At 37.9% G+C, this 17,012-nt stretch overlaps 1 protein-coding gene across 1 annotated transcript; it reads left to right on the top strand.

Moving 5' to 3' along the window:
* Nucleotides 1–14,839: 14,839 nt before the first annotated feature.
* On the top strand, nt 14,840–16,558 carry LOC115922123 (uncharacterized protein K02A2.6-like). Its single transcript, XM_030980209.1, has one exon. The coding sequence runs from the start codon at nt 14,840–14,842 to the stop codon at nt 16,556–16,558; it is 1,719 nt and encodes a 572-aa protein (XP_030836069.1).
* The last annotated feature ends 454 nt before the right edge of the window (nt 16,559–17,012 follow it).

Below are 17,012 nucleotides of genomic sequence, written 5' to 3'. Positions count from 1 at the left end.
CTTTTTAAGTGCAAGTAGCGGGGTTAGAGAAGAAAAATCTTCCTATATCAAATTGACGAAACGCGTGATTATTTAACAAGGAGTATTGTATGCAGTTTGTTGTCTCTGATTGATTCATATATATGGGAACATAGTCTCTATGGTAGAAACACATTTTTATAATCATGATAATACCTAAACTATAACTCAAGGAAAAAAAACGCACATTTCTTCACATGAATTAAAACAGAATTGATAAAATATACGTAAACAAATTAATACACATGATATAACTATATATTTTGTAGTTGATTTTTACAATATTGAACGCAATGTTTTAGTCACGTGGCATTGAAACGGAAAAAACAACGTCACAATTAAAACAAGTATTAAATTCGTCGTTGATAAGCCCAACCATGCATTTCTAATTAAGTGATATTTTATAATATGTTCTTTTGTCTACTAGTATATTACGATGGCGAACAAACAGCTAATAGCCGATATGCATTTAAACTGATTTAGGGGCACCGGCCAATTAAACGTATCATACAATATATAATATGTTCTTTTGTTTACTAGTATATACGATGGCGAACAAACAGCTAATAGCCGATATGCATTTAAACTGATTTAGGGCGCAGGCTAATTAAACGTATCATAAATGGATCGTTTGAATTAGACGGTATTTACATAATAAAATACTAATATGAAAACAGCGCCTTTTAATATCCCACCGCTAATAGTAATTACCTTTCACACGATATCACACAATTTGCTTATTATAATTGGACAGAATCAAAATGATTGGTTTTCTGGTATCCTTAACCGAACACTGGTTTCTATCTTGCCCTGGCCCGATCGTATGATAAAATCACTAATACCTTGATTAATAATGAAAATACCGTTGGTGTGTTTACGGACCTGAGTGTTAGGCTTGTGAAAGTATACAGGTCATTGAACTTTATACCTCAGTCACACCCGCCAAAACGATTCAAAAACGACAACGAACCAACAAACCAACGCATATTTGGTCATTGATAGTAATTGATCTTCCGGTAGGTTTAATATCGGTCTTCCCTTGATTTATCCGATGTGACTGTGGATTTACAGTCACTGAATCGTTTAGTTACTGGCGTAATGGGCAAACACTTCTTTGGGGTTCAGAATAAAATCCGCGTCATCACCAAGTAGCAGAAACATCAAAAAAATATTCACCATTTTTAGACATTGGTATATCCCTACATCGTCATGATTGTGATTACACTATACCAGGGATGACATCAATATTTGATTCTTTCTTTACGTGGTACAAGATACTGCTTATTAAAGCAACATACTTTGCGGTTTGGTTTGATGATTTGCATATAAATTACTTTGCGAGCGAGCGAGCAAAAATTGTAAGATTTGTGATTATAAAATCTATAAACGCGATCGACCGTAGCGAGCGAGCTCTACGGGAAAAAAAGGGGGGCTCTAAGTCGCCCTGAATTAGGGGTGCATGTTATGGAGAAAGGAAGAGTAGGCACTTATCGAAATGGAAAATGACAATTATTAAAAAAAAAAGCATGCTCGTATCAAAGTAAAAAGGGCAATTATCAGAGGTGAAAATTGCACTTCTTGAACCTGAAAAGTGACACTTAACAGAGATGAAAAAAGGCAATTGCGATAATGGAAATGAGGATCTGTTGAAGGAAAAGAGAACCTATCAGATTTTAATAGGGTCATTTATCAGATATTAAAAGGGACATTTTGAAAAGGGGAGAGGCACATATAAGAAAGGAAAAGAGGCATTTTATCCGACGAAAAGATGATTAGAAAGGAAAAATGGGCACGTGTCAAAATGAAAGGGGCACTTATCAGAGGTTAAAGTGGCATTTAAAAGAAATAGAAGGGGTTCTCATTACGAAGGAAAAATTACACTTATTAAAAGAGGAAAAGCGGCACGAGTCAAAGAAAAAAGGGCAAACATTTCGGAGGTGAAAAGGGGAATTTCTCGAATCTGTAATGAAGTACTCACCAGAGATGAAAAGAGAGGGAAAGGACAGTTTTTAGAAAAAAGAAGGGGCACTTGAAGTTTGAATTTTAGGTGAGGGGTCAACTGCCCCCAAGGCCCCACATCAGTACGCCAGTGGTTACTGGGCAAGGAAGGAATTTTTTTTTTGTCCTTTCGGTATAATGTATATGTGTTTTTTGTACGGGCCGTTTTCGGTCTGTTGTCGGTCTTATTCGGGTAATGGTATTACTCGTTTAAAAGTCTGACTTGTTTCTAAATTAATTGAGCAATGTCTCCGATCAGACAAGGCTTGATAAAACCATTTGATTCAAATTATTAGATACATTCATTTTAATAAATGTAGAACATTTTTCTTGATAAGGAAATCTGAGGAGCTCATCGATGTTTTACGAAGTTACTCTATGATTCCTACAAAATGGAAATAGAGCATGTCAAAGGTCATCCCGCTAGACTTATTGATACCCAGCCCACCTCGACGAGAACGATATCAAACTGACAAAAGACCGAATAAAAATTTTACAATTCACCGAATGGCCTAAAACCTTTTTATTGTTTTGGAGTCGGCCAGATACCTCAAACAACACCATCAAACAACCTGCACTTTCAACATCCGCTATCCTTTCTTATGATATTTTGTCCTACCCACTTGTTATATTCTTTTTATCCTTACGGTCTATGTTTACTCAATAACTATCAAATTTCTATCTACCATTATGTATTTTATCATTCATGCCTATTGTTCAGGCCTAATACCCGTTCTCTTTTAATTCTTCCCATTTTAGCTTTCTAAGCTGTTTTGTCTGCGGGTGCTCTTTTCTTTCTCCATACAGTGATAGCATTTTTCAATTTCCCTTCCCTCATCTTCTATGGCTATTTTCTTTAAAATTATTTGTATGTTTTGTTGTTGTTGTTTTTCTTATTTATCTGTTTTTTCGGTCACATGTCTGCTGGAATGTGCCCTCAACGACATAGCAGAGAAACTGAATTGTTAAGAAAAGCAAAAATTACATACCTTTCATGCTTACAGCAATGTCCGTTTCTCATTTATTTGTTTCTTCTAATAACCATGCAATCGTGGTAATAATGTAATTAACAATCATTCTTATCAACTGATCGTGGCAATGAAAGCGTTAAATTGGCGCGGTTTGTCACAGATTACATATTTTATGTGCCATGGCTGAGAGAGAATATATGCCCAGATCACATCGCCAATCAACTTCAAGCCGTTTCCAAACCGAACGATTCTTTTTCATTTTCAAATTTTCAAATATGAAAGCGCTGTGTATGTGTGTTCGAGTGTCAGTAGGGTTAGGGGGGGGGGGTAAGAAATATATAGTAAATTAGTAATTTCAAGTATACATAAATGCATTATTGCTTTCTTTATGACTATTGTATATTGTTCTTTGAGATGCACAAGTATGGGTTTTCAAATTTATCAAAAAACGAAAGAATACGAAGAATCGAAAGTAAAATTGAAGGTTTGTGATCCTTTATATATATGTGTGAAGAAATAAAGTGCGTAATGCAACTTCCTGTTGGGTCTGTAGTGAGTCTTGTGTCCGTCTTTTCAGTGTGACTAAGGCATTATACACCAGTATCAAACTTTTAACTGTATATGCTGGAGTACTTCTCCAGCGAATGAACCGAACTTTTGTGAGTGTACGTGCACGAGAATTGACAAAACCTGATAGAACACTTGATTAATTTCATAATATCTGTAGCACCGCTCGACGCTCACCAAACGTTTGTCTTTCTAGACAACTTACCGTCGGAAGCCATTTTATGCATTAGCGCCAATAAATGTCACTTACTCTCACCCGGTTGCTCAATTAAAATGATTATTAATGACGCTTTTCCACCGGCGCCGCTTTCGAACCACTCGATTGTTTGCTACGATGATTTGTTACTATGATGAAAGAAAAAAGGAAGATAATAGTGAAAAATACAAAAACAAAAACAAAAAACTTAGAGGCATTGTTAACGATGACAGTGATCAAGGGGATTTTCATACCATAAGCAAATATGGTTGAAGGGGACAGACATGTGAGGGTAGTGGTTATTTTGAAGAATATGGGAATAAAATTCTTCGTCAGGGAGCATTACGTTCATTATCGGTTAAAATGATGCAACCAGGGAATGGCCGTTACTAGCTGCATCAGTGAGAGAGAGAGAGAGAGAGGGGGAAAGGGGGGGGGGGGGAGGGGGGAGGAAGAAAAAGTGAGAACATTATTATAAATATCCTCTTCATCGTGAAAGAAAATAAAAGCCTGATGTCAGATAAAAGAAAGTAAACAAAAAATCTTCAAATGACCGAATATTCGGGTGAATATATTTCCCACGCAATATTTCTTGATTTCCTATCTTCTGGATATTGGTGCATTATTTTGTGTACAAATTTCCTTATTCTATTGTGTTTTAAATTCTCCCATCTAAATTACGTCTTTCTCTACTGCTACGGCTTTTTCATCCACAATACTTATTTTACCAGGACCCTATAATATGCAAGCACCGCTTTTTAATAGGTTTCTCACATTCTACTTAATCTATTACATAGATTGAGAATCATTGAGACGTGCTCATTTATACTTCATGTATTGTATAATTTTGTATTTTATATGCATGTCTATATTTTTCGTAAAATGTGGAACAAATAAACTTGAACTTGAATCGTAGTCAAGAGCGTGTGCAGCATTCTCTGTAAATTTCCGCTATGGTAGCCTCGACTAAAATATCTCAAGAGATATTTCCTCACCCTCACGCTTATGAAACGTTTCTTTTGAGACCTTCACAATAAAGGGTTAACAAAAGTAACCCACCCACGCTCTCCTGTAGAAAAAAATACAATAACACCGTTCATATCTGTCAAGTTAATGTTAATGATATCGGAATGACCTGGGTCCCCGAAGTGTAAGGAGCCACAAAATAAGCCATTAATCATTTTTGTGCCTGTTCGTATATCTAAAAAATATGAAAATAACAACATATTTCGAAGCCAATGTAAGTAGTGTATATGAACAGGGCTTTGGAGGGGGGGGGGGGGGGGGTAGCAGGGAAATCTTAATTGATGGTAATGGATGAATTGGAGAAATAAAATAACTTGTATTGGTCGTTTTTTTTAAATAGTGTTGTTATTATTATTATTATTACTTCTACTATTATTATTATTTTCATCATTATTATTACAATCATCATTATCATTATTGATGTAATTTTTATTCATTATTACTGCTATAATCATCATCGTAATCATCACTGTAATATATAACAATAATTGTTAATCGTTAAATGCTTTTAATGTTCCACTGTTACAGTCATTATTTGCTCACCCAACGCCTTCTCGTCCGTTGTGTCCGTTATACTTCTCAGTGAAATACTCCTATTACTTTCCACTTTTATAACCTCATATCTTTAATAATTTTAATCATTTTCTACGTCTTGTCATTTATATGTTTTGTCATGTATTTCAATTGTAAATGAGCCCTAGAACTGCGAATGTGAACCTTATTTTAACGTGAGTAAAACTTCATTTATCAAAGAAATTTGAAAGAAAATACATTATGCAATGAAGCTTGATCTCTGCCTTCCCATCACATGCAAAGTTACCCCGACAAACCAACATGATTCCTTTGGCTATCATTCGTTCGACAGGTCCTTTTGTACAGAGACACACGAATTGGAACGCAAGTCAGCGGATCGTGAATGGATGAATGAATGGATAAATGAATGGAAATGGCAATGAAAAAGCTACAAAAAGGCGAGGTACAGAGTGCTCTATTGATGATGACATGTTCAGCTGCAAGGTAATCGACATGCCATTACAATGTCACTCACACATGTCATAAATGTCAAATACCAATCACTATGTTGAATGTGCCATTCAATGTACAAGGACGCAACATTTCCCATTCACCCCTACATTTTGGAATACAGTTTACCTGTAGAAATTGCAGTGTCGCAACCTGCAATTGGTGCGATTCTTTTACCTGTATGTGCAAGATCATTACGTTTTTATCGATGATATTAATGAGTGATGCCATGGATTCATAAACCTGATTGACAGTGCCTAGAAATTGTAAGAGAGGGTGACAGAATTAGGTTTCGAGGTTATGTATTGCTATTGTCTAACATGTTAGAAGTAATGGGGAGGCGAGCCGAGGAATAATATTTTGTTAATACTAGTCTTCAACTCCACGCGTATTCAATTCTAGAATTATTATTGACATTTTAAGAATTATTGGCGGTGCCGTTTACACAGATATATGTCTACTTGCCCTATGACGAAACAGGGAGCATTGAGCTGAATGAGCTTTGACGTATAGATGTGTCCTTCTCTTCGACAAATACTCACCCTCTGTAATTAGATTTTCCCTAAATATTTGGGGTTTGAAATTAACTAATTTCCATTCTTCTACTTCTACTTCTTCTTCTTCCAGTATAGTGCATACTGCCGTTGGCGTATTAACGTACCTTGTTCTTGTCAAGTGCCAAGTTTACAGTGCAAGTGAAAAGGCCCTACATGAATTTTATGTGCAGCTAAAACAGTCTGAAGCTCAAAGGAGTTTAATGTGTAGCACCTTCGGCTTGAAAAGTCCCAAAGAGAGGTGCAATTGACGACGGCAGATGGTAAGGAGTTACACAGTCGGAGAGTATCTGGGACCTGGGTAGAATGTGGTTTGGAATAGAAACGTTCGGACAAAGGGGACCTGGAACTTCTGTGGATTTCCACGGCTTCGGTTTGGTACAAAGTAGGTGACTGACAGATCAACCTTCTTTCCTGCAGACTTGCTCATTGAAGTTGATTCAGCATGGTTGTGACGCTGCTTGTGCGTTGATAGTCACTCAGGACGAGGCGTGCACAATGGCGTTGCATAATTTCCACCTTTCTGATGTTCTCCCGGGTAGACAGGTCCCACCCTATTGCAGCATTCTCCATCACAGGGCGTACTAATGCCTTGCGAAGCAACTCATTGGTCTTTTGTGGGCAGGCCCTCAGCTTCTTTTGCGGGAGGCACCATACAGAGTTTGCTTTTTTGGTGGAGACGTAAACATAGTGATTCCATTTCAGGTTGCTCCGGGTGTTGCCCCCAAGTACTTCGCAGTTTCCGTTACCTGTAACTGCTCTCCATGAATGTAGTAAGGAAAAAGAGGCTTTGGATGTCTTCCTTGAGACATGCATAACCTGGCATTTGTTAGGGTGGAATTGCATTTAGCCACTCTGCTTCCCATCCTTGGAGTGCTTCTAGAGGCATTCTGCATCATCTGCACATGTCACCTCCCTGTACAATATGCAGTCATCTGTGAACATTTTCACCGTAGACTTGGCTGATATGCAGTTACAAAGATCGTTGAAGAACAGAAAGAAGAGAAGGAGCCCGACGACATTGCCTTGCGGAACGCCTGACAGGACGGAAGAGGAGTGAGAATCGATTTTTGAATTGATGAAACTTGCACAACAAAGAAGACGTAATAGCCCAGGACAAAACTAAATTTCTTACTGACGCAATCTGTATATCTTTATACCTAAACAAAAAAGGAAATTTTAGTTACGGTCTCACTTTTAAAAAGCGTTCGGACATTTGCTTGGGCTACTAACAGTGCTACACAATTGAGGACCGACAGTTTTGTGCCTAAAGCCCGCAAATATTAAGGCTACAAAACAAAAAGAAAATGTTTAATTTTCCCCAGGATAAGTCTATAGAGAAGTAAGGCCAAAATTTTCAAATGTGCTTCCAACAACGCTAAGCGGTGACTGGCAAATAGCTCAACAGATTACCTTTATTATCAACTACTATCTGAGCGTCACTAAGTTTTTCTATGTGTTGCCATATATTAAATAGCACTCCCTCTTGCAGAGCCGCTGCGCTAGGTTTTTCGAAAAAATCAACAATCTTCGGCTATTCCCAAATTTTGAAACGACTTTCTGGCGAAAAAATTCGGTTTATGATTTCTTTAAGAAAACATTATACATGTGATTGTCTTGCCATTACCTCGTTTATTTAAAGTGTCTTTAGACAAAAATGAAAATTGTCAAAGTAATACCTGTATTTAAAAAAGAAAAGAGGATAAGTTGGATAACTTTCGTTAAATATTCTTGAAAAAATGTTTCACTCACCACTTGTAATATTTGGACCAACTCTCAAATTGGTTTTCGTCAGAAACATTTAACAGTGTATGCAATTATTGTATTAATTGATAAGACGCCAAGGCGATGGACAGCAAATCTCATACAGTTGGTATCTTTCTGGATTTATCCGAGGCCTTTGACACCATTATCCATGAAATTATACTTTACAAACTTTCTTATTATTGAATTCGCGGAAGGGCCTTGGAGTGTTTCAGAAGTTACCTGTCTAACGGGACTGAATTTATTGCTATAAATGTTCATAATAATAATAATTAAAAAAAACCTACAATGTATTAATTTTGGTGTACCCCAAGGTTCCCTTTTAGGTCATCTTCCATTCATCCTCTATTTCAATGTTTTTTAAAAGTCATCCTCTAAGATCTCTTTTCTTATCTTTGCAGATGATACAAGTATATTTTACACTCATGATAATTCCCCGACTCCTCTTGAATTATAAATAACAATGTGTATGTGATAAATAACTTGTCTCTGAATTTTAAGAATGTTAACAGCATGATTGTTTAGCAATACGCTTCTCTAGTCAACATTTAATTAAAGGTTGTGAATGAAAACAGATAGATTATACAAAAAGTCTTGGTTTTCATATTGATTGAAAACTAGCATGGAAAGTACACACCGATATATTATGTAATCTACTTTCAAGAACTGTAAGTGTTATTAATAGACTCAAACATTATTTGCCATTATATTTCAAGATCCTCCTATTCTACATTATCTGCTACGATACTTAACTTATGGAATATTAGGTTGGGGAAATTGTTTTAAATCGAAAATTTGATCTATTTTGAAGATACAAAAAGAGCTTTGAGGGCAATATCTTCTGCACATTTTCGTGCATATACAAACCCTATATATTTTAAACAAACGTTTGTGTTGAAATAACAGACTTATACTTTTTACATTAGTATATTTATGTATCGAGTAAGTAAAGTCGGTCTGTCTATTCCTTTTCTCCCTATGTTAATTGTTGTTGGTGAAATTCATTCCTACCCTACAAGACACAATGCCTATTTTTATCTATCCCTTATGCTTATAGTTTTGGCTATTAATACAAAATATCACTCATTTCGTAATAGCTTGGACATAAAAATAACCGAATCATCTTCGCTATATTCCTTTTAAAATTCATATGTGTAACAAATTTTGTCTTTCATTCCTCCCACTCCTTATTATTATCAGGCCTACAGATTATAGATGTTTTCTCGCTCGGGTTACCATGGCTACATGCATGTGTTCTATACGTACCACATCTTTGTTTAAATTTAATTAATATTTTGCTTATTTATCAGTGATCCAAACCTTTTTATTACGTCTTTCTTTATTTGCTATCGAATTCAGTTAAAAATATTTTTGTATTTCATTCGGGAACCTATAGTATACAATCTCTGCTTCTTAATAGGTTCCCCATATTTCACAATATTATTTCTGTAAGTTACATGTCCGTCAGTGTTTTATCATGTATTATATTGTTAAATCTTATGTTTGAAAAAATCTTTTTTTGTGGAATGAAATAATTAAACAGTAAACAATGAACAATATTTTTGTTATGAGAAGGAGATGAATAATAATTTGTAGCGCCATCTACGTCTCATTTCTTGTTATAATGTGGCTTAACAGGTATCGGAATGCTTATCCCTTTTGATGAGAGGGTAGACAGAGCCATTTTCGACAGAAAAAAATATTGAAGAATACGTATATTTTGGAAAATGTGATTACAAAGACAACCGCTAAAAGCTTTGTTCCACCATAAAAAAGTATCTACGTTTTGTAGCACATTAAGCCAGGGAGAACTTTCATGAAGTATGACAATTTTATTGAATATGAAAAGAAAAGAACAGGGCTAGTGACCTTTTGAAATATAATAGAAACATGAAATCTTACAAAAGCTGCAAAAGATCATTATCAAAACCTCAAGAATAATAGAACCCATTTAAAGGGGAACCAACACCACAGAATAAGTGTAGATAATCTGTAAAACGAGATAAATTCCCACTTTTACTGTACAACAAATCTTACGAACGTGTACAAGAGATATATACACGGATTTTTTTTGGCATGATGTTATGCCTTTTAGCATGACATGGGCTGTCATTTTCTTGAAAATGTGACGTACCAGTTGGAGCTGTACATGCATTTATCATGCACCAAGCTTTAATTGGAAGGAATTTTTAATCCAATAACAAAACCTTTAATTTTCAATGAGGGAAAATTATAGCCGAGAAGGTAAAAATTACATTTGGTGAAAAATATATAATAGGGTATCAATTGGTACTCATTTATTTATAGATACTAAAATATAGTGGTTGAAGACCTTCACCTTAGAACAGCACCAACTTATTTATGCAATTTGCGTTCTGGCAATTAATGTAGATAATAGCAGGTGAATGAAACGCTTCAACACCACAAACACCTGGGAAGGAAGCATCCATAATTTCAAATACATTTAGTTGATAAACGACTCCTCATAGTACGTCATGCAATCAAGAAAATGGCGAAGCCCATGTCTTGCTGAAAAACTGTACTTTATTCTAGCTTTATGCCTTTCTCATCAACTTGGGTGGAGAATCAAAACAACCAAAGTTATCATGTGGGGTTTGTTCTTCTTAGAAGAAGAAAAATTGTTCTTATTGTGAGGCTGAGATTGATTTCACCGGCAGTCGAAGGCATGCTATGGGGCAAGTACAGGAGAAGGGGTGGGGGAGAGGGGGGGGGGGGGCTGGTATTACTGTGTGATGAAATGGACTCGATTTTGTTACGTTTTCTCACGTCCTCCCCCTCACTTTCTTCCCTTCTTTCTGTATCTCTCTTTTTCTGCCTTTCTCACTTTCTACTTTTCCTGTTCAGTAAGCGAGAGGGGCAAATGGCCTCTGTAGGCTACGCCACATTCGGCCGGTTTTCATCAAACTCCCCTATGATATGAAAACCATACTAACTTTGATTGCTTATCACCTGTGTAATGCAACTAGTACTGAATTATTCACCCTTTTACTTCCCACTCACCTCCTTTGAATAATGAAAATCTAATCGCAGTGACGGAACAAATGTAAGTTAGGATCGGCACACAAAACATCGCAAAGGATGCCATTTTAATATCAGCTCTGATTTAGAGATAAAAGCCGAGTATGACATGAATAGTATTATCAAGTGGTGTAAATTGCATTATTCACGAGTTTATTTCAGGCATATCTCCTAATTAAGAAAAATCCACCCGGAGAAGATTTCTATCTGGTTTTTACTTACTTCAGATTTATGAAATAAAGCTTTCTAATTCAAGTTTATGCCGTCCATCCCTCCTCTCTCTCTGACACACAAACACACAAACGCACAAACACACACAAACACACGCAACACACAAACAACACACATACACGCACACACATACACGCACGCACGCATACACGCACACACCCACACACACATGGTATAAAGATATACATAAAAATGATGAAGACAAAGGGAGTACGTGTTAGTGTGTGGGCGATTGTTGCAGTTGTGTGTGTGTTTTGGTGTGTATGCGTGTGCGTGTGTGGATGTATATGTGCGTGCGTAGTCGTAATTGTGAGTGTGTGGTGGTTAAATACTGAAAGAGAGAGAGAGAAATTTAAATGTGCATGCGCATGTTTCAAACAGATTTGAAACGCCTCAGGTCTTTGATTATACCTTTAACGTCGTCATGGTAAAGAGGCCACCTGGGCGTTACATCCACCGAGAAGATGGTTAATTGTTAAACCATTGATTCTTTCCCATATAAGCTAAATGCAAGTTGTTGTCTTAAAACAATATATTTCATGGAACCTGGGATTTTTCAAGGATTCTATAAAAATGCTAGTGGCTGCAGAAAGAAGAAAAACACAATTTACAATTATATCATAATGATCTTTGACTCCTTGAAATCCGTTTTTCCAAATTTGTGTTTCTTTCTTAACGACGTTTTGTTGTATACAAAATATAGACCATTTGTAGTTTTAATCGATCGTAATTTGCCAGTGTAGGGCATTCATGGGAGATAAATGATCTGTATACGAGTAAAGTGTTATTGCCCTTAATCCGATGACGGTGGAAAAGGAGGGGTCGTATAAAAAAACAAGAGGTGGATATAGAAAAGAAAGGAGAGAAAGAGAGAGAGAGAGAGAGAGAGAGATGGGGGGGGGGGAGGGTAGGTACGGAGAGGTTGCGAGAAGGTTGTAGGCGCAGGATAGATGAAGAAAGAACGTAAAGGTAGAGAGAAGTAAATAGGTGTATATATATATATATATATATATATAGAGAGAGAGAGAGAGAGAGAGAGAGAAGGGGAGAGAGGATCATGTATCCAAACTGCTTCAACATTTCATCTTTTGTAGAATGAAAGTTATAACGTGTTTAATAATCTGCTCGTGAAAATAAGTAGCTAAATAAGAATTACATGCAGTGGTTAATCACAAAAAACATCTAAAGTAGAACGGTTTTTAAATGAAATTTATCAGCCCTTTATTGTCAACTAATGTTAGCTTCTTTATTTAATTCAAGGATATGGATATCCTATTTCTATATGCGAAATATCTTTGTTTTGAATGATTATGTGAAATGGTAAAGCTTTCCACACCTGTGGATAATTAAAAAGAATCTCTCGTTTTCCGATGCAAATTTTTGTTCGTTATATAAGGCTTGACACTGGCCACGTAAGGGTTAAATGGAGACGAAGATAACAAGCACTTTTCTGATGAAGAATACCGATTCAGGCATTAATGTGAGCTATACATCGCCAAGTCCACCCACGCCTCTCCTAACGTGACTCGCAAACTAAATCTCCCACCCCTAATTGTTCATGCTTTATAAATTAACTCATCAACCCTTTTCAGGGGCGTGGCCACATGGGACATGTAGGGTACAGCCTTCTGATGTATTCCGAGGGGATGGTCGAGGCAGGGTAGCAGGTAGTGTATGCCATGGTCAGAGGAAATTTCTCTTTTTTAGTTGATCTCTCTAGACGGGCTAGACGATGTTTCAGCACGTTTTTGTCCAAAATTAACCACTGCGCCAAAGACGTTCAGAGACTACCTTGCAGAGATATAGGTTCCTACGCCGTTATATATTCTACGAAGGACCCATGAAGAAAGGAGTACAATAATTGGGTAATTGATTTTAGGAAACAGCCATTATGTTGATTGTCTATATTGTTAGAGCTATATGAATACATAATGTCTAGATGATTCAGCACAAATGCTTTTTCCTTTTGATCAAAATATGTGGAGTTAGATATACATATGAGAAATAGGACATGCGAGAGAGGAACTTAATCTTGAATCCTAACTTATCCCATTGGTTTTAACAAAACAGAAGCTTGAGAAGAATAGAAAACACAGGCCTATATAATTTCAAAAACAAATCGGGACAAAATGCATTTTGCTTGATTCCTGTAATATACACACAGTTCTTTCAAACATATTCCTTACGATTGGAAAGAGAAGAAATAGTAACATTTCATGTCGATTGAATAAATAAATATGCGACCTTGATTAAAACATCAAAATGGGTGAAAAGAAAACTAATACAGTTCGAATTTTTAAGGAAAAATACATAATATAAATTAAGTTTTGGTACTTTTTTTTTATTTGTCGGTCTTCATTTTGTTTCTTCGAGAATGAGAATACTTTTCCTACTGTTTTGTTCTTTTTGTCTTAAACATATCGTATTATGATAATAGTCCCATCGGCGTTATCCAATATTCATAATCTAGTGTATAATTATCGAGTGGCAGATCTTTGAGAGGGTTAAGGGGGCAAGTACCAATCACAAAGTAGATTATTTTAGTCGTCTCATTTATTTTGTTTGAAGCAAACACTCGTGCCAGTAGAAGATGATCCTTGATCTGCCATTGGCATTAGAGCTACAAAACTAAGAAATCTGTAAGCTGCAAACATCTTAGATATTTTTATTACATCAGTTATCTTATCAATAGATGACACATATTATAAGGGTGAAGCATTCAGGATACATTTCTTGTTGAAAGCAACTTCACACAAATATGATCTCGCTTTCTTTTGTATACACTCGCGGCGTTAAAGCCACCCCACGACCTACTTTTCTTTGTGTAGCTCTCGATCACCGGGAACGCTCAGGTCTCGAGAGATATCGATGCCTCTTTGATGTTCCGAAGCAAAAGACCGCACCGTAGATAGATATTACATCAAAACAACCATGCCTTCATCCAAACAACCAATCGTGACGATGTCATTGATGTCATCATGTGTTGTTAATCTTCATGTTTTACAAGATGTCATTGATCTCTACATCCGCTCATCATGTTTATAGTCTGGTGATTAATTACCCACAACCCACCTCTCGAGGGTGGTGGCATATTGCCAGTTTTGAAAAGTATAGCTATAGTTATTTTTCCACGCACAGACATGATGTGCTTGTGTGCGTGTACGCGTTTGGGTATAGTTACCTTGACTTTGTCCTCTTCCCCATTTTATTGGATTTTATAACAAACGATGTTATATATGAATGACGTCATACGATGACCCACAATAGCTGCGCATGCGCCTTGCGCAATAAAGTTGCTTTGGAATCTTATACTACGAGTATCAAACGTGTGCTATTATCTGTCGTGAGTATTCATCTGTGTACCTTAAGTAAGAGTACATAACAACTATTTTGGCGACGAGGATGGGATTTGTGTTTTATTCTACTTCTTGGTAAAGCTTTGATACCCAGGAATGGCTACTTTCGGAACAATTGGTGAATTTCGGGAGGACGAAGGGAGTTGGTCCCAGTACATTGAACGTATGGGGCACTACTTCGACGCCAACAGCATCGTGGATGGGGGACGAAAGAGATCCATCTTACTAAGTGTATGTGGAGCTTCAACCTACAAGTTGATGTCAAGTCTGACAACACCAAGAAAGCCGGGGGAAGTTGACTTCCAAGAACTTGTTAAATTAATGATTGACCATCGGGATCCAAAGCCCTCGGTGATTGTTCAAAGGTTCAAGTTCAACAGTCGTGCTAGGAAGCCGGAGGAATCAATTTCGACTTATATTGCAGAGCTGCGACGAGTAGCAATCGAATGTAAGTTTGACACCATTTTGGATGAAATGTTGAGAGATAGAATTGTGTGTGGGGTGGCGGATGATCGTATACAGAGACGATTATTGGCAGAGCCGACATTAACATTCGAGAAGGCAAAAGACATCGCCTTGGCAATGGAGTTGGCAGATAAAATTACGGCGGATCTACGAGAACAAAATAAGAGAAGCGACATGGTAAACAAAATCGCTTTTGCTGGTGGCCGTCGTATGCCAACGCAACGCCAGTTTTCAGAGAAACATTCTAGGTGTGGTCGATGCGGTGAAGGACCCCGCAAACAAGGCGCGGACTGTCCGGCGATAGATGAAGACTGTTTCCATTGCGGCAAAAAGGGTCACTACGTAGTGGTTTGCAAAGCCAGGGGAACGAAAAAGGACCAAAGAAAAGTCACTTATCAGCAGCGGGAACAGGCCAGTTCCAACAAGTCCCGCACCTATCAAATAGCAGAGGAGGAAGAGGAGGAGGAAAGCGAAACATACGGGTTGTTTCAACATTCCGTGAATAAAGCAAAACCTCCGCCGTACATGACGAAACTTTCTGTGAAAGGAAAGGAAGTTAACTTCCAAGTAGATACTGGCTCAGCGGTTACCATAATTAACGAAGAAACGTGGCTCTCACACTGGAGTGAGAAGGACAGACCCATTCTCAATGACTCAACAATCCGCCTACGCACTTACACCAAACATTTAGTCGATATTGTTGGGGAATATGAAGTCACCGTTTGCTATGAAAACCAGACGGTACGCGTGTTGCTAATCGTGGCGAGAGGGGGTGGGCCAAACCTCATGGGACGAGATTGGCTAGACGTCATTAGGTTGAACTGGAGAGAAATCTACTTGGTCAAAGTCGAAAATGACGTCTCGAGTTTGATGGCAGACTACAAGGAGTTGTTCGCACCAGAACTCGGGAAGTTGAAAGGTGTGGAAGTTGACCTGGATATCGACGAAGAAGCTTCGCCGAGATTCCTAAAGGCCCGACCAGTGCCGTTCGCACTGCGAAATAGGCTGGATGAGGAACTGGATCGCCTACTAGCGAATGACATCATAGAACCAGTTCAATATTCGAACTGGGCGGCTCCAATAGTTCCTGTAGTAAAAGGAGACGGATCAATCAGGGTTTGTGGCGACTACAAAACAGCCGCTCGTTCCGACACCTATCCTATACCTCGAGTAGAGGAGCTGTTTGCAAGGCTCGCAAACGGAAAGCAATTCTCAAAACTGGACCTCTCACACGCATATCAACAATTGGTCCTGTCGGAGAAATCGAGGGAGTTGGTGACCATCAATACCTCAGCGGACTATGGAATCGGTGCTGGCTGGCATTCCAGGCGTGGCAGTTTACTTAGATGACCTGCTCATCACAGGAGAGTCGACGGAAGAACATCTAAAGAACCTGAAGCGGGTATTGGACGTTCTTCACGAAGCAGGGTTACGCTTGAAGAAGGAGAAATGTGCGTTTCTCAAGGACGAGGTTGATTACCTCGGCCATACTGTCACTGCGAAGGGTCTATATTCGACAAGGGACAACAGGCGCGGATCCAGGATTTTCCAATAGGGTGGGGGGGGGGGGGGGCCGGAAATTTGAAAATTTCGCAGACCGTTTTTTCAAGGTCATATTAGAAGCACTATACCGGTAAATCTTTTGACATTTTCATCGGGGGGAGGGAGGGGCGGGGGGCTATAGCCTCTTGCCCGAAAAAGTAATTTTCTGGTTTCACAATTCTGCTAGTGAGCGAAGCAAGCGAGCAACAATTTGAGCATAATATGTATTTTGTGAAAGTGTTATTTATCACCAAAATAAACG

Source organism: Strongylocentrotus purpuratus, unplaced genomic scaffold (assembly GCF_000002235.5).
Source record: "Strongylocentrotus purpuratus isolate Spur 01 unplaced genomic scaffold, Spur_5.0 spur5_scaffold_11, whole genome shotgun sequence".
Lineage (NCBI taxonomy): Eukaryota > Metazoa > Echinodermata > Echinoidea > Camarodonta > Strongylocentrotidae > Strongylocentrotus > Strongylocentrotus purpuratus.
This window is presented reverse-complemented; position numbering and strand designations above follow the sequence as displayed.